Below are 22,877 nucleotides of genomic sequence, written 5' to 3' on the forward strand. Positions count from 1 at the left end.
ATATATAACTTTTGCATAAAATACAAAACGGAACTGAACGTTAGGGGAAACAATAAATTCTGATAAAAAGAATGAAATATTTGACATACTACAAAAAATGCACTAAACATAAAAGAAAACATGACAAAATGGTAAAAAATACTGAAGAGGATTTTGAAAACTATGAAAACTAGAGAAATAAAACACCTCCAAAATATTTAGACGAACTTATATACCAATGAAATATGAAGAGGCTTAAAAACAGGATCAATCATATTAATATTGACTACAGTAAGAAACAAAATATGTAAATGTCAAATTTACATATTTTTTTTTACATTCTGTATGTACCGGTAATAGGATGAATTATATTAATATTAGAATACAGTAAGAAATATGTAAACATAACATTTACATATTCTGTTTTACATAATTAATACTGTATGTGGGAAAAATTATATAAATATTTTACTACATTTACATATTTTGTTTTAATACTGTAATGGGACAAATTATATTTATTTGGCTGGAGTAAGTATTACAATGTATGCTCTTCAGTGTAAGAACTGACATGTGTGCGCATACACACTTTTTAAGAAACATGAAGCATCAAGTTGATTGACGTTCAGAAATAGACCAATCAGCATCTTCCTATTATTTTACCTAATGGGAAGAATTAGTAATTATCTATGTTCACATGTGAGATGGAGGTAGTTTATTGAATTTCACAAAAACTGCGGAAGTCATCGGATATTTAAGTTTCGATTAGTCTAATAAATGGTAACCACAGGTACTTGTTTGTTTAGAAAAAAACATATAACAAGTTCAAAAGTCGTGGGAATCGCATGATATGTCCTTTACATTATAGTATAATATCAGCAAATGGACAAATTAGGGAGTTTTCGATTGCAAAATCACAACATGTTGTTTACACGTGAGGAACAGATTTCATCTATAAAAGTCGAGTGAAAATTGAAACTAAATTTATTCATACAACAGCAGATGACAGGGAAACATCCAGTTTACAGATCAACAGAAAAGACATTCAGAAAACAACAATGTATCTCCGGTAAGTACATTTTTATTTTAGCTTTTAATATTTAGGATGGTATTTGGTGCTACTGTACTTTAGCACTGCTACTCTGTACTTTGACATTACTGTCTTTTACTGTAGTACTGATTTGTTAGAATTCTGTAACCTTCCTTGAACATGTTGGCAGTGAGAAGGAAAAACAATATTAAAACACACAGAAGGTACAATATGGGTCGTGTGTACTCCAGTTAGGAATGAAATACAACTGAAGATCATTTAATACAAATCAATTTCTGTTATTCTTTTACCATTGTGTTCTATAAGCTTATCTGAGATTATTTTATTATATACATTAACATTTGATGTGAAATTATTGTAAGGTAAACTGGAGTCCTGTGTTCATTCTGAACAAAGTGAAATGAGCTATTAGGAGCTCAATGTAATAAACCTTAGCATTATGTGGTAGGATGGCCAGTTCCTTTCCACGCTACCTCATACTTCCTAGAATTTTCAATCAGGTACTCATTTACAGATGAGTTGTTCTTATCGGGAAATTAAATTGGTTCTTTCTGTATGATAGTCAAGTGTCCAACCACTCAGCTACCAAACTTCTTCGGCTAACAAATTATTATAAATATCATATTTAAAACTTCTTGTTGGGCTAGTTATGTTGTTTCCTTGTACAACTGGACAGCTTATTGCTCCAGGGAGAATCGTATGTAGGCTGTGAAATAAAAGGATTACAGAATGCTGGCTGATGAACATACTTTGAAAAAACCCTGCTTGACAATGATTGATTCTAAACATTTTTTTTACAAAATTTTAATACGGGGTATTTTTTGCTTCATTTTGATATAAACAAGTTTGGTTGATAAGAGTGTGATTATTACTAAATGTGTTATTAAAGGGGTATAATTAATAATAACATACAGTGTTTATATTGAATTTCAGATTTAATATGATGTTAACAATTGTGATACAGATTAGTATAATCTATGTCATCAAATCAGCAGCTCAAACCAATTCTGAAGCTTGTAACAGCTGTTGTACAGCTGGGGTTCCTGGAATTCCAGGACACCATGGTAATCCAGGTGCAGCAGGGCCACAAGGAATGAATGGAGAACAAGGAATAAAAGGAGAACAAGGAATGAATGGAGAACAAGGAATGAAAGGAGAACAAGGAATGAAAGGAGGACAAGGAATGAATGGAGATAATGGAAGGAATGGCTTAGATGGGTCTCCTGGAAAGTTAGGACCAACTGGACCTCAAGGTATTGTTGGATTACCAGGTGCAAATGGTGTAAAGGGAGAAAAGGGTGAACAATCTAGTCAGCAGAAATCTGCCTTTTCAGTAGTTTTTACATCAAATCCAGGTCGCCATGCCCTTAGCCCAATGAAGTATGACACAATAATTACAGATGTTGGAAATGACTACAACAAAGAAACAGGAAAGTTTGTCTGTGCAATTCCAGGTGTTTATGTATTCCAGGTGACATCAATGAAATCAAGTGGTAGTGGTAAAATTCTAACAAGAATCATGAAAAATGGGAGTTTTCAAGTGTCCACAAGGATGGATCCTGCTGGGTATAATTCTGCAAGCACAATGGTGGTTCTTGATCTGATATCAGGTGATGAAGTATGGACTCAGCCACATAGTTCAGCCTACAACTATTACTACAGTGACATCAACAGATACTGCTCATTCTCTGGTTTCTTACTTTATGCAGCATAAAGTAAACATATACAAATAATTGTATTGTTTTAAACACTTTAGATGAATGATGCTAATTCAAAAGAAGCTTTTGTTAGTAATTTTTTAAGATCAATTTTACCAGTTAAAATATTATAGATATAACATTTATTTCATTTGTGCAACTAAATTGTTTAAATAAATGTTAGAAATAAAAATATTAATATTCAGTATTTTGAGTAAATTTATGTTATGTTTAAACTATGCAGGCGGTTCAAAAGAATTACATTTCTTTACACACTTTATTACGGCTTATTCACACTCAAATAAGTCCTGAACTAGGAAGGTTTTAGTAAATTTATCCACTACAATTCTGAATTAATTAATGAAAGACTGTCAACATTCAGTTGTTTGACATTTGACCGGCAACTTTTAACAGATTTTATACATTTATTAACCCATGGCTGGTAGTAGTACTACACCTTACAAAGATTATGCTAAGAGAAATTTATCAGCATGGGTAACTCTGCAAGTTCCTTGTTTAAAAATCAAAGCCTCTTCTTTTTTTAAAGTTTTGAATTCTTTCCTTGGCACGTTATTTTATAAAATTCATATGAATCGCAATATTGCTCATGATGACACTGGAAACCAGTTTGTTACAACTTGACATATAACTTTACATAAAATATAAAAAAGAACTGAGCATACTTTTAAACTCTGTCTACACTATGAAGCTATTTTAACAAAATATGGTAGTAATATGCCAAAAGATGGTCATCATATCCATATATTGAGAAATCAAATTTTGTTGTCACATAAACTTTGATAGTGTAGACAGAGTTTTAGATGAAACAATGATACAAAAATTTTTCCGTGCCCAATTATAGGAATAGTACATTCGGAATAGACTACACTACTTTAGAATACTTACGGACAATTCCCTAGAAATTGGGCGTGGTTTCCAGACATCGTTACCGACACCATTCAGCGTCAACTCCTGACACGTTTTTGGCAATTTCCTCTTCAAATAAACAGTTGGCGGTGTCTGTTTAGAGAGAACCTTTTCAAAAGACATACCAACAAAAAACTCCATTCTTTTTAACGTTGCTAAGCAGCTTAGTCTTGCACATGGATCTTTACAGAGTAACTACAGGAAAAAAAAAGTGATCATAAAGAAAAATGCATAAACTACTAGAGACTATGAGGTCATCGAAGGTCAGGCTGTTGTATACTGCAAAAAAGAAAGATATAAACGTGGTGTTATTAGGGAGCTATCAATCTGCGACGATCTAGAAATTAGTTGTGTTGCCAAAAAAATGAATGTTCAAAAAGAATGTTGAAATGGATCTGTGTGCACACAATAATATGGCATAAAACTATAGTAGCTTCGGCATAAAATTATAGTAGCTCCGAGTTCATTGATTATGAGATGAGAATTTTAAAAATTTAATTAAAAAGTAGTTAACTAAAAATGAATCAACTGTTACCTGAAGAATGACGTCCTGAGCAGGATAACTAACAAATGGAGGTAACTTGAATTCCTTATTTATAACCTTATTATACATCTCAATGTGATTGGTGGAACCGCTTAACGGATATTTACCCGTCATCAAGCAAAACATTATAATGCCGAGTGACCACCAGTCGACACAATGATCATAGTCTCCCATATTTAGTACTTCAGGCGCTGAAAAAATTAAGGTAGATGTTTAGTTGTCCTGTTAAAACTATGGTATAAATTTGGAGACTATTACAGAGCAGAATTTAGATTTGTGACCATGTTTAGTTATTGGTGGTTGATATAGGATTTTAAAAAAGGTAGTAGGGCCGAAAATCAACAAAAGGAAGCAGTTCTGTGCATCTCCTATTCTAGCTTACAATAACTATAAACTACATACTACAAATTCAGCATTTTATTAATCAATTTAAAAAAACTGTCTACCTGTTGAACAATTACCGATTTCCATCTGAAACTTTATTTAAACGATTAAATATTTTTAATTTATTTGATATTAATAAAGTTCAATTATCAATATTTATGTTTCAGTATTTTATGAAAACGCTTCTTATGCCTATGTTAAAATTGTTAGATACTACTAAGAAAACTCATTCACATAATTTTAGAAATCCTTCTGTTCCAGTTCCCTTCATATGGAATAATCTTGATGTTTCAATTAAAAATTCTGTTTCTTTACCAGCTTATAAAAGTAAATTAAAAAATAAATATTTATCACTGTACCAACAATAATTTTATATAACATTAATTAAGGTAGCCTTTTATATATGTTTTTTTTGTCTCTCTTAGGGAAATGGTGAGACAAGTTTTTTACTTCTAATCATGACCCCAATGATGGCATTCCTTTCTCTTATTTACCTCTCCTTGTCTTTGTTTGAAATTGAAATAAATTAACTATTTTGGATGATATTATTTAAAGATAGCAAAATGACTCGCGTATTAGAGATAATAATAGATATACAATTACCCACCCATATACATAAGTGTCCCACAGACACTGGACGTTCTACCACCTTTCTTCAGCCATTTTGAAAGTCCAAAATCGGACAGAAATATATGACCGCCCTCATCAAGTAAAATATTCTCCATCTGAAAAGAAAAATTAATGTTTAATGCCTTTTAAATCTTTCAGCCAAGCCAATTTAAACTCTCTGACTGTAATTTACTTCCAAAATCCAGAATTGGAATATGACCACTTTCAACTAGCAGAACAATCTGCATCTGCTATGAAAATAGAAATAATTATAGCAGAAGTTCTTTTATTATTATATATTAATATGCATATATATATATATAAATAATAAAAATTCTTATTATATAATATTTTACTTTTTTTCGAATACATACCTTTAAATCTCTATATATAATTCCTGCCCTATGTAAAAATGCCAAAGCCATCGCTATACGAATACGAATAGAACTTTACGAATACGATCTCCATGAGTGGCATAATACATTACTTTAAATCAGAACAAACAAAATAAATTATATTATTTGAAATATTTTTGTATTTTCAAATTGATTTCCCTAATATTTTTTTTGCATTTATTGAAAAAAAAAATATTGATTAGTATGTCCTTATCCGAGAAGACCACTAGGATTATGGCTGTGGAGTGCCTTGAACATGTGCCGATTTTATGGCTATGGTTGGCAGCACCTCTGCCTTAAATCGCTTGATCACTCAGCTGATGGAACTCTCACATATATATAACTATATCTTTATTTGTGTAAATAAAACACATGTTAAACATAAATATATACATCATCATCTTAAATCCTGATATCTTAATCTGTCATCACACAGCTTACAAATTATATATAGATATCGATATCAATACATATCTGAATTCAACAACAGTTTATCTAGGTATGCAGCTCACATACAGCATCAACATTGGAGAAATGTATGTAACTGATTAAGAATTAACCATTAAGTTTCCATTACAAAAAGGCAAATTGTCCAACAAGAGCTAAATGTTAATATGAATGTATGACATAGATATGGAAATAAGAAAAAACTAAAGTATATTTAATATTTATTTTATTTGTAGCTTTGTGGATTTACAGTTTAAAAAAAACATGATACAAAAAGAGACTAATTAGATGAGGGTGCATTAATTGAATTGTGGAACAGGAACGTCAGCACATTCCTGGTTAAATTAGAAAAAAAAAACAATAAACAACCATTTGATAGTGCATTCACCAATTACTGTTTAAAGTTGTCTACACTATCAAACATTAGTTGACAAAAATGTGTGATTTGCACAAATATAGGGTAGTGATATGACATCATCATGTCCATATATGGGCACATCACATGTCTTTGTCACAAGTTTGATAGTAATAGTATAGATAAGGCTTTACTCCACCAAGCATTCTATGGTTGACCATAGAGATATTATAATATCTCTATGGGTTGACAAGCATGAACAGAAGTTAAAATAATATCTGTTGCTTAAGTAACTATTATTTTACGTATACTAATCAGGGAAGATTTAGGCGGGGAAGATTTAGGTGGGGCTAAACAGGCTTTAGCCCCCCCTCCCCCTAAAATTTAACAGCCATATCTTTTTAAAAAATAAAATAATGACTATTATTCTGCAACTTGACGGATCGTTTTATTATTTATGAAATATTTAGCGCCCCCCCCCCCCAATCTATAATGCTTGATCCGCCCCTGCTAGTCAATATAGGCCTACCATTTACCTAAATTCGTTCATGTTTGACATTTCAATCAATTCTTTTAATATTGGATTTCTTAATGAAAATTTACTAAATAAAAATTTAGACAAATCTAAATTATTTTAAACTGAAATAGGACATGCTTTTTAGCAAATAATTTAATAATAGATACATGAAAAAATAAATTATATAAACTCCTTGGCGGAAGTAATAACTGTTACATAAAACACAAATATTTGCATATAAAAAAACAACTTATATAAAACGTATAAACTGACAATGTTGGTGATGCTGACATATTTGGATGAGCATATTTGTTTAGACAAAAATGGTACAATTGCACAAATTAATGTTGAAAATGAGGTAAACTGTCAGCATATGTGGAATGCAGGTATGTTTGTGTACAAGCCTTTTTTTTTATAGCAGTACTCAATATGTTTCTAGGTATAATTTTAATAATATTTGAAAAATCTACTCAAATTAAAAATGTCTATTTAATATATGTTTACAGGGTTTTATTATAACCAGTGGTGACCCCAGGAAATGTTCGAGGGAGGGTAATTAACGTCGGAGACTTGTGGGAATTTCTCTCCAAATTATTAATACTTGTAGTATGATAGTAGTATGAAATGTTTTATCAACCAACATGCACTTTATTTGAACATTTACTGTAAATTCTTGCACCTGATTTGCACAAAACAAACATATAAATAATATAAATATAATAATATATATAAAAAAAAACATTTATGAAAACAAAAGATTTGATGGTATGTACATTTATACATTGACATATTTACTATACATGGAAATTGAAATATAAATTAAAGGAATGTTTTGGATTAAAAATAAATATTAAAACAGATTGCACGTAGCAAAACTTGGAAAGTTTTACAATTAAATAATGTAGACTAATAGTACCATAAATCTAACACCAATTTACTATGTTGTTTGAAGCCAACTACAGTACACCTACTACACCTTCAGGACCCCAAAAAATGTTCCCTTAAAGAAGTATTGTCCCCAAAATATGAAAAATAAAGATTAATTAAATCAGACTTTGAATATGTTATTTTGTAGTTTTAATAAAGTTAAAGATGTATTGTCCCCAAAAACATGAAAAATGAAGATTAATTGAATTAGACTTTGAATATGGTATTTTTTAGTTTTAATAAAGTTAAAAATCACTTCTGTAGAAAAAAAAAACGAAAAAAATAATGTTTTACTTATAAAATGACAAAATAAATGGTTAAATTCAACCAAAAACCAATTGGCTGGCCGTTTTAAATTACAGGTAAATCAATTTTTTTTCGATCCAATTTTTGGTCAAAGTGGAACTATTATGTGACATTAAAATGGCATATTCAACAAAAATCTTGAGAATTATTTTTTTCAGGGGGACAATACATCTTTAATAGGGATGTCCTAAAGGAGGGGTTCTTCTGTACTGTATATCTTTTTTTAGCTTGTATTAAAGGCTTAACTTAGAACTTCTGACGAGAACCGGTGTTTTAACGTGGTAAAGCCGTATTCAAGCTTGTATTAAAGGTCTGTGTGTATTGAAAATCTATACAGTTTAGTTGGTTATGTAATGGTATGAATGTCGCAGGTTCAAATCTTACCAGAGACATTTTTTTAATTTAAAGCTCAGGTACAGGCATGAATTTTAAATTTAATATTTGGTTAATTGTACATAAATCAAATATTTGTAACAGAAATCGAGACGAAAAAACATGAATTTCACTTAATATGGTCAAATACAAAATTTGGCAAAATTCTTCCATAAAAACCAGGAAGACTTTTTTTCAGTAGTTAGGTAGTTAACCTAATGTAATAACATGTCTGGTGACTCCCTAGACGGTGAAAAAAGATGGTGGATATACGGTGGATAATTTTTTGCTATAGCATGAAAATAAAAATCTGAAGTTGAATAAAAATATCAGAAATGTAATATTCAAGTTATATTACCTATATTTAGTCATCTGATAACATTTTTTACCACCGTTTATTTTTCATAGCTTTTTAAAATGCCTCTCTATTTACAAAATGTGTGTACAAACGAATAGAGATTTTACTGTGTAATTTGAACTATCCCCCACTGATAAGAAAGTGCTTATTTTCAACAAACTCGTGTAACACAAATAAAATCCCAAAAATTATGAAACATAGGGGAAACTATAGATCGATAATTAATGGAATGTATGATCAATAGAAATTTTTTGCCCGCACCTGGCTTTTAACAAAATGTTTGGAACTTGTGTTGATATATGAGCTATGTTTGATATACAGTTCATTCCAAAATGAGCAGTTTGGTTTCTAGTAATGATTATATAGGCCTATTACACTGTATTTATTGGCCTACTATACATGCCATTCTCTACTGTACAATTATTTGACTAAATGTTATTTTCAAGGCCTTTGTAGAAAAGATACCACAATTATATGACATTTATTCAGGCTTTTAGTCACGTTTAATAGGTCCTTTTTTAAGCAAAAACCAGCTGAATTGGCTCCAGCCTTCAGTCACTTTGGAGGGTTCACCAGTCAATCCAATTGGCACCAGGCTTTTAGTCTCTGGGGCTTGGTCCTATTAAACACCACACAGCACTGTAATAGTACCACTAACATTAGACAATAATGCATGTTAGTATTGACCCTTAAATAATCAACGTCGCTACTAATATAACTTAACCTAACCTTCTCAATATTCCCTTCTATAGGTAGTGTGTTAGTGGAGTCTATCCTAGAGTCATATAACATCTAAATAAATTCCTGTCATTTGATTGTGGATCACATGGCGTGCAATAGTACGCACTATTAAACGATCGTTTAACAGTACTTTTTTTGTGTACGAAAAAAAAAAAATTTTGTTTTATACTATTGCGTTTGAAATACAACAGCGCCACCCATGTTGTACTTTCGCGGCGATTTTAATGTTATGACTGGTTTTTCGCGATGGAAGTACATTTCTGGAGAGATATATGTACTAATTTAGATCAAAAAGGCATTTAAATTAGCTTCAGATCGTTTATAGGATTTTGATTAACTAATGGGAATATCTCTAAAAGATATGAAATCGTTGAAAAAACATAATTAGCCTAGATGAGTTCTAGTTGCCTGTCAAAGTTTTGCCTTTCAGCCTAGCTAGTAGGCCTGTTAGTACTAGCAAGGTTAAAACATCTAGTTGTTTGGTCGTTTGTTGACATAATTAACACTAAAGTAGGTGTGTTTATAAAATCCATATAAATATAACATTTAATATAATATTATAAAACACCAAATGTTACTGTCAATGTGAATCAAATGTAAGCCTAAGCCTACCTTTTATTTGATTCCAATGACAGGATTCTATTTAGATGTTATATAAAACAAATAATGAATCCTTTATATTCGTGATGAATATTTGGTGAATGATGAAAGGTTATATATCAACTCGACTTCGCCTTGTTGAAATATAACCAGGCTTTCATCATTCACCTCATGCCTTTATTTGTACCATTACACTCATAAAAATTCATATTTTGTATCATTTACAAATAGTGTTGTGTGGTGTTTAGTAGAGGACTAAACAGACTGCCACTCTTTTTGGAGGGCTAAGGGCACTAGTCAATCCAACATGCTCAATAGGCTCCTGCCTTTGGTCTCTCTGGAGTCAGTCCAAGTGTTCACATAGCATGAAGAACAATCTTCAAATGAATTCTGATAATGATGATTTACTTCATGGCGAATCTGTGTTGTTGTTATAAGTCAGTTTCTCTAATCCAATCAAAGTTATCAAACTGTAAAATAGAAAATATTATTATTATTATTATTATGTAATAATTAAAATGTCTAAATCAAAAATAAAAACTTAATATTGACTATTACAACATAATCTACATGAAGACCCTTAAACAAAGGATACATTATATTCATATTTGACTACAGTAAGGAACAAAATATGTAACCATCACATCATATTTTGTTTTACATTAATGGGACGAATTATATTAATATTTGAATACAGTAAGAAATATGTAAACATAACATCATATTTTGTTTTACATACTACTGTAATGGGACAAATTATATTTATATTTGGCTGGAGTAAATACTACAACATATGCTCTTCAGTGTAAGAACTGACATGTGTGCGCATACACACTTTTTAAGAAACATGAAGCATCAAGTTGATGGACGTTCAGAAATAGACCAATCAGCATCTTCCTATTATTTTACCTAATGGGAAGAATTCTTAATTATCTATGTTCACATGTGAGAGGGAGGTACTTCACAAAAACTGCAGAAGTCATCGGATATTGCAGTTCCGATTAGTAATCCGGTTTGAATAGTTCCCTTCCTATATATGTTATTGTAACACAAAGAGCCGGTCTAATAAATGATAACCACATGTACATGTACTTGTTTGTTTGGAAAAAAACATTTAACAAGTTCGAAAGTCGTGGGAATTGAATGATATGTCCTTTACATTGTGGTATAATATTAGCAAATGGACCAATCAGGGAATGTTCGATTGCAAAATCACAACATATTGATTACACGTGAGGAACAGATTTCATCTATAAAAGTCGAGCGAAAATTGAAACTGGATTTATTCATACAACAGCAGATGACAGGGAAACATCCAGTTTACAGATCAACAGAAAAGACATCCAGAATACAACAATGTATCTCCGGTAAGTAAATTGTTATTTAAGCTTTTAATAATATTTAGGATGATATTTGGTGCTACTGTACTTTAGCACTGCTCCTCTGTACTTTGACATTACTGTCTTTTACTGTAGTACTGATTTGTTAGAATTCTGTAACCTTCCTTGTATATGTTGCCGGTGGGAAGGAAAAAACAATATTAAAACACACAGAAGGTACAGTATGGGTATACTCTAGTTAGGAATGCAATACAACTGAAGATCATTTAATACAAGTCAATTTCTGTTTAAATATTCTTTTACCATTAATGTTCTATTTAGCATATCTGAAATCATTTTTTTTTATACATTAACATTTTGTCACCGATTATTGTAAGGTAAACTGGAGTCCATTCTAAACACAGTGAAATGAGCTGTTAGGATCTCAATGTAATAAGACATTATGTGATAGGCTGGCCAATTCCTTTCCATGCCGTATTATGCTTCCTAACATTTTCAATCAGGTACTCATTTACAGCTGACCTGTTGTTATTGGGAAATTAACTTGGGTCTTATATCATATTCAAACATCTTGTTTGGCTTAGTTTTGTTTTTTCCTTGTACAACTGGACAGCCAGACCGCTTCTTGGTCCTGAGAATCGTATGTAGGCTGTGAAATAAAAGGGTTGCAGAATGCTGGCTGATGATGACATCATGATCAGTGTGCAAAACATACTTTGACGAAACTCTGACTAATGGATTGCAACCTTTTTTTTAAATGAAAGGGGTATTTTTATAAATATGGTAGATTGGAAGAGTGCAATTATTACTAAAAATTTTTAGAGGGGAAAAAGTTAACTTACAGTTTTTATATTGAATTTCAGATTTAATTTGATGTTAACAATTGTGATACAGATTAGTATAATCTATGTCATCAAATCAGCAGCTCAAACCAATTCTGAAGCTTGTAATAGCTGTTGTACAGCTGGGGTTCCTGGCATTCCAGGAAATCATGGTAATCCAGGTGCAATAGGGCCACAAGGAATGAATGGAATACAAGGAATGAAAGGAGAACAAGGAATTAATGGAGAACAAGGAATTAATGGAGAACAAGGAATAAAAGGAGAACAAGGATTGAATGGAGAACAAGGAATGAAAGGAGATAATGGAAGCAATGGCTTAGATGGGACTCCTGGAAAGTTAGGACCAACTGGACCTCAAGGCCTCATTGGACTACCAGGTGCAAATGGTGTAAAAGGAGAAAAGGGTGAACAAGCTAGTCAGCAGAAATCTGCCTTTACAGCAGTTTATACATCAGACCCAGGTCGTCCTATTGGTCCATTAAAATATGACACAATAATTACAGATGTAGGAAATCACTACAACAAAGAAACAGGCAAGTTTGTCTGTGCCATTCCAGGTGTTTATGTATTCCAGGTGACATCAACAAAATCACAAGGTGGTCGTCAAATTGTAACAAGAATCATGAAAAATAGGAATATTCAAATGTCCACAAGGATGAGTGCTGATGGGTTGAATTCTATAAGCACAATGGTGGTTCTTAATCTAGTATCAGGTGATGAAGTATGGATTCAGCCAGTTAGTTCAATCGATAACTATTACTGCAGTAGCGGTGCAAGATACTGCTCATTCTCTGGTTTCTTTCTTTATCCAGCATAAAGTAAAAATATACAAATAATTGTATTGTTTTAAACAATTAATTTGCAAATAGGCATCTAGAAGTCAAACTAAATGTCACAAGCTACATTACTATTAATTAAAATGTATTGTCCCCAAAACATGAAAAATGAAGATAACAAACTTTGAATGCTGTAGGCTATTTTGCAGTTTTAATAGAAGAACAAATTTTAAAAATAATGCTTTTACTAAATATACAGTATAGTTAAATTCAACCAAAAACCCATTGGGTAGCAGCCAATTTACCTATTCACAACTTTTGGTCAAATAAATACCATTTTTTATGTGAATGTTTACATTTTTTTTTAGAATGTTTAGTGATTTTTTATGTCAAGTATATATATTAGAAACAAAAATATTAATATTCAGTATTTTGAGTGGATCATTTTGTTGAACTATGAACTATATATGGTATAATTGTTTATGTGAGGTGAGAAAGTTGGATAAAAATCAAAGCCTCTTCTTCTTTTAAAGTTTTGAATTCTTTGCTTGGCACACTTTATTTTATAAAATTCATATGAATCACAATATTGCTCATGACGACACTGGAAACCAGTTTGTTACAACTTGACATATAACTTTGCATAAAATACAAAACAGAACTGAATGTTAGAGGAAACAATAAATTCTGATAAAAACAATTAAATATTTGAAATACTACAAAATTGCACTAAACATAAAGAAAACATGACAAAATGGTAAAAATACTTGGGAGGATTTTGAAATGAAATAGAGAAATAAAAACACCTCCAAAATATTTAGACGAATTATATACCAATGAAATATGAAGAGGCTTAAAAACAGGATAAATCATAATAATATTGACTACAGTAAGAAACCAAATATGTAAACATAACATTTACATATGTTGTTTTACATATTTATACTGTATGTTGGACAAATTATACAAATATTTGACTACATTTACATATTTTGTTTTACATAGTACTGTAATGGGACAAATTATATTTATATTTGGCTGGAGTAAATAACTACAACATATGCTCTTCGTGTAAGAACTTGTGACATGAATGCGCATACACACTTTTTAAGAAACATGAAGCACCCAGTTGATTGACGTTCAGAAATAGACCAATCAGCATCTTCCTATTATTTTACCTAATGGGAAGAATTATTGATTATCTATGTTCACATGTGAGAGGGAGGTAGTTTATTGAACTTCACAAAAACTGCGGAAGTCATCGGATATTGAAGTTTCGATTAGTAATCCGGTTTAAATAGTTCCCTTTCCTAATGTTATTGTAACACAAAGAGCCGGTCTAATAAAGGTACTTGTTTGTTTAAAAAAAAACATTTAACAAGTTCAAAAGTCGTGGGAATCGCATGATATGTCCTGTATAATATCAGCAAATGGACAAATTAGGGAGTTTTCGATTGCAAAATGACAACATATTGTTTACACGTGAGGAACAGATTTCATCTATAAAAGTCGAGTGAAAATTGAAACTGGATTTATTCATACAACAGCAAATTACAGGGAAACATCCAGTTTACAGATCAACAGAAAAGACATCCAGAATACAACAATGTATCTCTGGTAAGTAAATTGTTATTTAAGCTTTTAATAATATTTAGGATGATATTTGGTGCTACTGTACTTTCTCACTGCTACTCTGTACTTTGACATTACTGTCTTTTACTGTAGTACTGATTTGTTAGAATTCTGTAACCTTCTTTGAACATGTTGGCAATGAGAAGGAAAAACAATATTAAAACACACAGAAGGTACAATATGGGTGTACTCCAGTTAGGAATGCAATACAACTGAAGATCATTTAATACAAGTCAATTTCTGTTTAAATGTTCTTTTACCATTGTGTTCTATTAGCCTATTTGAGATTATTTTATTATATACATTAACATTTTGTCACCGATGTGAAATTATTGTAAGGCAAACTGAAGTCCATTCTAAAAAAAGTGGAATGAGCTGTTAGGAGCTCAACGTAATAAGCCTTAGCATTACGTGGTAGGCTGGCCAGGTCCTTTCCATGTCGCCTTATCCTTCGTAGCATTTTCAATCAGGTACTCATTTACAGCTGAGTTGTTCTTATCGGGAAATTAACTTGGGTCTTTCTGTATGATAGTGAAGTGTCTAACCACTCAGCTACCAAACTTCTTTGGTTAACAAATTATTATATAATATCATATTCAAAACTTCTTGTTGGGACCAGACTGGTTGGGACAGCCAGGCCGCTTCTTGGTCCTGGGAGAATCGTATGTAGGCTGTGAAATAAAAGGTTTACAGAATGCTTAAAGGACGTGTGGCGCAGTGTGTTGGACATTGGATTACTGATCGTGAGATCCAACTCTCACCACATTGCTAGATCCTTAGGCAAGATACTTTATTTACATTTGCCTCTCTCCACACAGGTGTATAAATGGGTATAGACTTACGTCATTTGGTATAAACTCTGCAATAATGTCGTCCTTCTATAGCTCAGTTATAGAGTGTCATAACATATTCTTTAACGGTATGGTTCGGTAGCGCTACTGAAAATGAAAAGCGTGACCTAAATAGAATAGTCAAGACGTATAAATGGATCTGCACAATTGCCTTTGGAGAACATATTTTCGGATCGTCTTCTGAAAAAGGCAGTGGCTATCAAAGATGATGAATTTCATCCGGTATGTTCCAGTTGATGCGCAGCGGTCGGCGACTTCATTCTATTAAGGCCAATAAGGCACGATTTACAAATAGTTTCTTTCCAGGAGCTATTAGAGCCTTAAACATCATGTAGACAGTTTTTGTAATGTTTTTGTTTTGAGTTTGTGTTGTGTCCGTTGGATATTGTGCTCCGCACACAGAGCAAACAGAATTTCTATGTTTTTTTCTCAAAACAAATGACAATAAATGATACTTGACTTGACTTGGCGCTATATAAAAACGAATATTATTAATGCTGGCTCGATGACGATATCACGATCAGCAAAATAAACTTTGACGAAACCCTGCTTGACAATGATTAATTGATTTAATTTTAAAAATGTTATAAAAAGAGCATTTTTATAAATATAGTATAGATAAGATTGCAATTAATAAAATGAGTTAGAAGGTAAAAAAAGCTAACATACAGTTTTTATATTGAATTTCAGAGTAAATATGATGTTAACAATTGTGATACAGATTAGTATAATCTATGTCATAAAATCAGCAGCTCAAACCAATTCTGAAGCTTGTAATAGCTGTTGTACAGCTGGGGTTCCTGGCATTCCAGGAAATCATGGTAATCCAGGTGTATCAGGGCCACAAGGACTGAAAGGAGAACAAGGAATAAATGGAGAAGAAGGAATTAATGGAGAACAAGGAATGAAAGGAGAACAAGGAATGAATGGAGATAATGGAAGAAATGGCTTAGATGGGATTCCCGGTAAATTAGGACCAAAAGGACCTCAAGGCCTCATTGGACTACCAGGTGCAAATGGTGTAAAAGGAGAAAAGGGTGAACAAGCTAGTCAGCAGAAATCTGCCTTTTCAGTAGTTTTTACATCAGACCCAGGTCGTCATGCCACTAGCAAATGAAGTATAACACAATAATTACAGATGTAGGAAATCACTACAACAAAGAAACAGGCAAGTTTGTCTGTGCAATTCCAGGTGTTTATGTTTTCCAGGTGACATCAATGAAATCAAGTGGTAGTGGTAAAATTGTAACAAGAATCATGAAAAATGGCAATATTCAAATGTCTGCATGGATGAGTGCTTCAGGGTATAATTCTGTAAGCACAATGGTGGTTCTTGATCTAGTATCAGGTGATGAAGTATGGACTCAGCCAGCTGGTTCAACCTCTAACTATTACCACAGTGACATTGGAAGATACTGCTCATTCTCTGGTTTCTTAATTTATGCAGCATAAAGTAAACATAAACAAATACTTGTTTATTAAATTAATTTGCAAATAGGCATCTAGAAGTCAAACTATATAAATGACACAAGCTAAATTTAATATTATATTATTTTTGCAATTATTGATTATTTCTGCTTGAGATGCAACAGTTTAGATGAATGATGTCAATTTTACCAGTTAAAAAATTATAGATATAACATTTATTTCATTTGAGGAACTAAATTGTTTAAATACATTGTTAGAAATAAAATATTAATATTCAGTATTTTGAGTAAATCTATGTTATGTTGAACTATGCAGGCGGTTCAATTTCTTTTGGCCTATTCACACTCAAATCAGTCCTAAATCAGGAAGGTTTTAGCAAATTCATCCACTACAATTCTAAATTAATTAATGAAAGACTGTCAACACTCAGTAGTTTGACATTTGACCTGCAAAAACAGGTTTTACACATTTATTAACCCATGGCTGGTAGTAGTACTGCACAAAGATTATACTTAGAAATATATCAGTATGGGTAACTCAATCAAAGCCTCTTCTTTTTTTTTTTTGGTTGAGTTTTGAATTCTTTCCTTGGCACACTTTACTTATAAAATTCATATGAATCGCAATATTGCTCATGACGACACCAAAACCAGTTTGTTACAACTTGATATATAACTTTTGAATAAAATACAGAACTGAACATACTTTTAAACTCTGTCTACACTATCACATTATTTTAACAAAATATGGTAGTAATATGCCAAAATATGGTCATCGTATCCATATATGGGCAAATCAATTTTTTTTGTCACAAACTTTGATAATGTAGACAGAGTTTTAGATGAAACAATGATAGAAAAATTATCCCATGACCAATTATAGGAATATAGTACATTCGGAATAGACTACACTACTTTAGAATACTTACTGACAATTCCCTAGAAATTGGGCGTGGTTTCCAGACATCGTTACCGACGCCATTCAGCGTTATAGTCCAGATCCCTATGTATTTTCGTGTGCAGATCATGGGGAAAGTGTAAACATTGTGTTTTATGAATATTTGAATCATGCTGGTTATAAAAACCCATGTTGTCAAATTTCTAAAATTTATCTTTGACCTCTGACCTCAATTTGAATGTTTTGACCCATTGAAAACAAAATGATCATATCTTTGCAACGCGTGGATTAAATGAAATAATTTTAGTGTCAAATTATTTGGGAGATGCATATTAATATTCGTTCTAATGGAAAAGTTTGTCCAAAAATGGCTGAAGTATGATTTTTGGCATATTTGACCTTTGACCTACATATCATATAACTCCGTAACTAATAGTTGGACAAACTTAAAATAGGGCTCAAATTAATCTGAAGGTATATGTTTCTATTCAGTCTAATAAGAACTTTTACAAGAAAATGACCCAAAATCTTGTTATTGACCTTTGACCTGTACAGGTAGTACATATTTCTATAATCTCAAAAACTATGGGCCGTAAAATGGTTGTTTTTGTGAAATTGTTTGAACAATTTACATTTATATGTTGTATAATAACAACATTTTATAGAAATGTAAAAGAATTCTATTCATGATCACTAACTTTATAATTTATTAACATCACTAGCATTTGTTATAATATTAAAATGTGTTATATTTGCTGATTTTAAGCACTTCCCATGAATTTATCAGAATTATGTGTATTTAATATAAAGTTTGTTTTTTTTTTATATATAAAGAAAATTTAATTGTCTATCAAATAAGACTATTTTCAAATTATTATGGCTAAAACTTAATTAGATACAGGCAAAAAAGTGTATTTTTACTTGTGTGAACAGCGTCCTCAATCTTCATTTTTTCCCCAAAAATATACGAAAGCCCATTAATGCCATTTGAAGTATATGTTTTTCGAACGTAATCCGTTCTAACGAATTAGTAATTCGTTTGAACGGATTAATAATCTGTTCAAACGAATTAGTAATCCGTTCAAACGAATTGCAACATATACAACAAGTGCCATTTAAAGTACATGTTGTAATTCGTTTAAACGGATTACTAATCCGTTCAAACGAATTACTAATTTGTTTAAACGGATTACTAATTTGTTCAAACGAATTACTAAATTCGTTCAAACGAATTACTAATTTGTTTAAACGGATTACTAATTTGTTTAAACAAATTAATAATTTGTTTAAACGGATTACTAATTCGTTCAAAAGGAATTAGTAATCCGTTTAAACAAATTAATAATTTGTTTAAACAAATTAATATAAGTTGTTTAAACGGATTACTAATCTGTTTGAACGAATTAGTAATTCGTTTCAACGAATTAGTAATTTGTTTAAACAAATTAATAATTTGTTTAAACGGATTACTAATTCGTTTAAACGAATTAGTAATTCGTTTAAACAGATTAGTAAGCCGTTTAAACAAATTACTAATCCGTTTGGACGGATTCCTAATTCGTTTGAACAGATTTAATCTGTTTAAACAAATTAGTAATTCGTTTGAACGGATTAGTAATCTGTTCAAACGAATTAGTAATCCGTTCAAACCAATTGCAACATATACAACAAGTGCCATTTAAAGAATATGTACGAAAGCCCATTAATGCCATTTTAAGTATATGTTTTTCGAACGTAATCCGTTCTAACGAATTAGTAATTCGTTTGAACGGATTAATAATCTGTTCAAACGAATTAGTAATCCATTCAAACGAATTGCAACATATACAACAAGTGCCATTTAAAGTATATGTTGTAATTCGTTTGAACGGATTACTAATCCGTTCAAACAAATTACTAATTTGTTTAAATGGATTACTAATTTGTTCAAACGGATTACTAATCCGTTCAAACAAATTACTAATTTGTTTAAACGGATTACTAATTCGTTCAAACGAATTACTAATTTGTTTAAACGGATTAGTAATCCGTTCAAACGAATTACTAATTCGTTCAAACGAATTAGTAATCCGTTTAAACGAATTAATAATTTGTTTAAACAAATTAATAATTTGTTTAAACGGATTACTAATCTGTTTGAACAAATTAGTAATTCGTTTGAACGAACTAGTAATCCGTTTAAACAAATTATTAATTTGTTTAAACAAATTAATAATTTGTTCAAACGGATTACTAATTCGTTAGAACGAATTAGTAATTCGTTTGAACAAATTAGTAATCCGTTTAAACAAATTACTAATCCGTTTGAACGGATTCCTAATTCGTTTTAACAGATTATTAATCTGTTTAAACAAATTAGTAATTCGTTTGAACGGATTAGTAATCCGTTCAAACGAATTACAACATATTCTTTAAATGGCACTTGTTGTATATGTTGCAATTGGTTTGAACAGATTACTAATTCGTTTGAACAGATTACTAATCCGTTCAAACGAATTACTAATTTGTTTAAACAGATTAATAATCTGTTCAAACGAATTAGGAATCCGTCCAAACGGATTACTAATTTGTTTAAACGGATTACTAATCTGTTTAAACGAATTACTAATTCGTTTAAACGAATTAGTAATCCGTTTAAACAAATTATTAATTTGTTTAAACAAATTAATAATTTGTTTAAACAAATTACTAATTTGTTTAAACAGATTACTAATTCGTTCAAACGAATTACTAATTCGTTCAAACAGATTAGTAATCCGTTTAAACAAATTATTAATTTGTTTAAACAAATTATTAATTTGTTTAAACGGATTACTAATTCGTTTGAACGAATTAGTAATCCGTTTAAACAAATTATTAATTCGTTTAAACAAATTAGTAATCCGTTTAAACAAATTAGTAATTCGTTTGAACGAATTAGTAATTCGTTTGAACAAATTAGTAATCCGTTTGAACAAATTAGTAATTCGTTTGAACGGATTAGTAATCCGTTTAAACGAATTACAACATATACTTTAAATGGCACTTGTTGTATATGTTGCAATTCGTTTGAACGGATTACTAATTCGTTTGAACAGATTATTAATCCGTTCAAACGAATTACTAATTCGTTAGAACGGATTACGTTCGAAAAACATATACTTAAAATGGCATTAATGGGCTTTCGTAATTATGTTGTAATTCGTTTGAACGGATTACTAATCTGTTCAAACGAATTACTAATTTGTTTAAACAGATTAATAATCTGTTCAAACGGATTAGTAATTTGTTTAAACGGATTACTAATTTGTTCAAACGAATTACTAATTCGTTCTAACGAATTAGTAATCCGTTTGAACAAATTATTAATTTGTTTAAACAAATTAATAATTTGTTTAAACGGATTACTAATTCGTTCAAACGAATTACTAATTTGTTCAAACAGATTAATAATCCGTTTAAACAAATTATTAAACAAATTATTAATTCGTTTAAACGGATTACTAATTCGTTTGAACGAATTAGTAATTCGTTTGAACGGATTACTAATCCGTTTAAACAAATTAGTAATTCGTTTGAACGAATTAGTAATCCGTTTAAACAAATTAGTAATTCGTTTGAACGGATTAGTAATCCGTTTGAACAAATTAGTAATCCGTTTAAACAAATTAGTAATTTGTTTGAACGGATTAGTAATCCGTTCAAACGAATTACAACATATACTTTAAATGGCACTTGTTGTATATGTTGCAATTCGTTTGAACGGATTACTAATTCGTTTGAACAGATTATTAATCCGTTCAAACGAATTACTAATTCGTTATAACGGATTACGTTCGAAAAACATATACTTAAAATGGCATTAATGGGCTTTCGTACTAATTCGTTAGAACGGATTACGTTCGATAAACATATACTTAAAATGGCATTAATGGGCTTTCGTATAATTTTGAGCTAAAAGTTCATCTTTTTGGTTTAATAAAAGCTATCTAGCAGATATTAATACACACAATTCATATTTTATTGGATAGATATTATGATTATCTTTCCAATAAAATATGCTGTTTGTGTAAGAATGGCTGTACAAGATTGTTTGTACTGGACCAAAAAGATGGATTTTTAGCACAAAATCAAAATCTTTTTTAGCATGCACCATGTAATAACCTCAGGAAAAATGTCAAGCTATCGAAATATTTTTCTCATTTTTTTTCATAAACTGACCTAGTACGTTATAAAAGTGGTATGTAAATTACAGGTTACTACGAAAGCCCATTAATGCCATTTTAAGTATATGTTTTTCGAACGTAATCCGTTATAACGAATTAGTAATTCGTTTGAACGGATTAATAATCTGTTCAAACGAATTAGTAATCCGTTCAAACGAATTGCAACATATACAACAAGTGCCATTTAAAGTATATGTTGTAATTCGTTTAAACGGATTACTAATCCGTTCAAACGAATTACTAATTTGTTTAAACGGATTACTAATTTGTTCAAACGAATTACTAATTCGTTCAAACGAATTACTAATTTGTTTAAACGGATTACTAATTTGTTTAAACGAATTAATAATTTGTTTAAACGGATTACTAATTCGTTCAAACGAATTAGTAATCCGTTTAAACAAATTAATAATTTGTTTAAACAAATTAATAATTTGTTTAAACGGATTACTAATCTGTTTGAACGAATTAGTAATTCGTTTGAACGGATTAGTAATCTGTTCAAACGAATTAGTAATCCGTTCAAACCAATTGCAACATATACAACAAGTGCCATTTAAAGAATATGTTGTAATTCGTTTGAACGGATTACTAATCTGTTCAAACGAATTACTAATTTGTTTAAACAGATTAATAATCTGTTAAAACGAATTAGGAATCCGTTCAAACGGATTAGTAATTTGTTTAAACGGATTAC

General features: G+C 30.8%; 3 protein-coding genes and 1 pseudogene across 3 annotated transcripts; 3 read left to right on the forward strand and 1 right to left on the reverse strand.

Annotated features, from left to right (window-relative positions):
* The first annotated feature begins 1,011 nt into the window (after positions 1–1,011).
* LOC140044582 (complement C1q tumor necrosis factor-related protein 2-like) lies at positions 1,012–17,144 on the forward strand (annotated as a pseudogene).
* On the forward strand, positions 2,160–17,185 carry LOC140043256 (complement C1q tumor necrosis factor-related protein 2-like). The gene is made up of 2 exons (XM_072087759.1): positions 2,160–2,779; positions 17,132–17,185. Exon 1 carries the CDS (start codon positions 2,160–2,162, stop codon positions 2,742–2,744), a length of 585 nt encoding a protein of 194 aa, XP_071943860.1. The 3' UTR covers positions 2,745–2,779; positions 17,132–17,185.
* Positions 3,616–5,616, reverse strand: LOC140043257 (ribosomal protein S6 kinase-related protein-like). The gene is made up of 4 exons (XM_072087760.1): positions 5,566–5,616; positions 5,190–5,307; positions 4,190–4,389; positions 3,616–3,849 (listed from the first exon to the last, which is right to left on the reverse strand). Exons 1-4 carry the CDS (start codon positions 5,614–5,616, stop codon positions 3,616–3,618), a joined length of 603 nt encoding a protein of 200 aa, XP_071943861.1.
* Positions 12,382–13,208, forward strand: LOC140043259 (uncharacterized). The gene has a single exon (XM_072087761.1). The coding sequence runs from the start codon at positions 12,423–12,425 to the stop codon at positions 13,206–13,208; it is 786 nt and encodes a 261-aa protein (XP_071943862.1). The 5' UTR covers positions 12,382–12,422.
* Positions 17,186–22,877: the final 5,692 nt, after the last annotated feature.

The sequence above is a fragment of the Antedon mediterranea genome, chromosome 3, assembly GCF_964355755.1.
Source record: "Antedon mediterranea chromosome 3, ecAntMedi1.1, whole genome shotgun sequence".
In the NCBI taxonomy this organism is placed as follows: Eukaryota; Metazoa; Echinodermata; class Crinoidea; order Comatulida; family Antedonidae; genus Antedon; species Antedon mediterranea.

Coding starts and splice junctions, on each gene's coding strand:
- LOC140043259 (XM_072087761.1), top strand. CDS start 12,423: ATGTTAACAATTGTGATACAGATTAGTATAATCTATGTCATCAAATCA.
- LOC140043256 (XM_072087759.1), top strand. CDS start 2,160: ATGAATGGAGAACAAGGAATGAAAGGAGAACAAGGAATGAAAGGAGGA.
- LOC140043257 (XM_072087760.1), bottom strand. CDS start 5,616: ATGGCTTTGGCATTTTTACATAGGGCAGGAATTATATATAGAGATTTA. Junction 5,308..5,565: donor TTATATATAGAGATTTAAAG/GTATGTATTCGA, acceptor TTTTCTTTTCAG/ATGGAGAATATTTTACTTGA. Junction 4,390..5,189: donor TGGGACACTTATGTATATGG/GTGGGTAATTGT, acceptor TAATTTTTTCAG/CGCCTGAAGTACTAAATATG.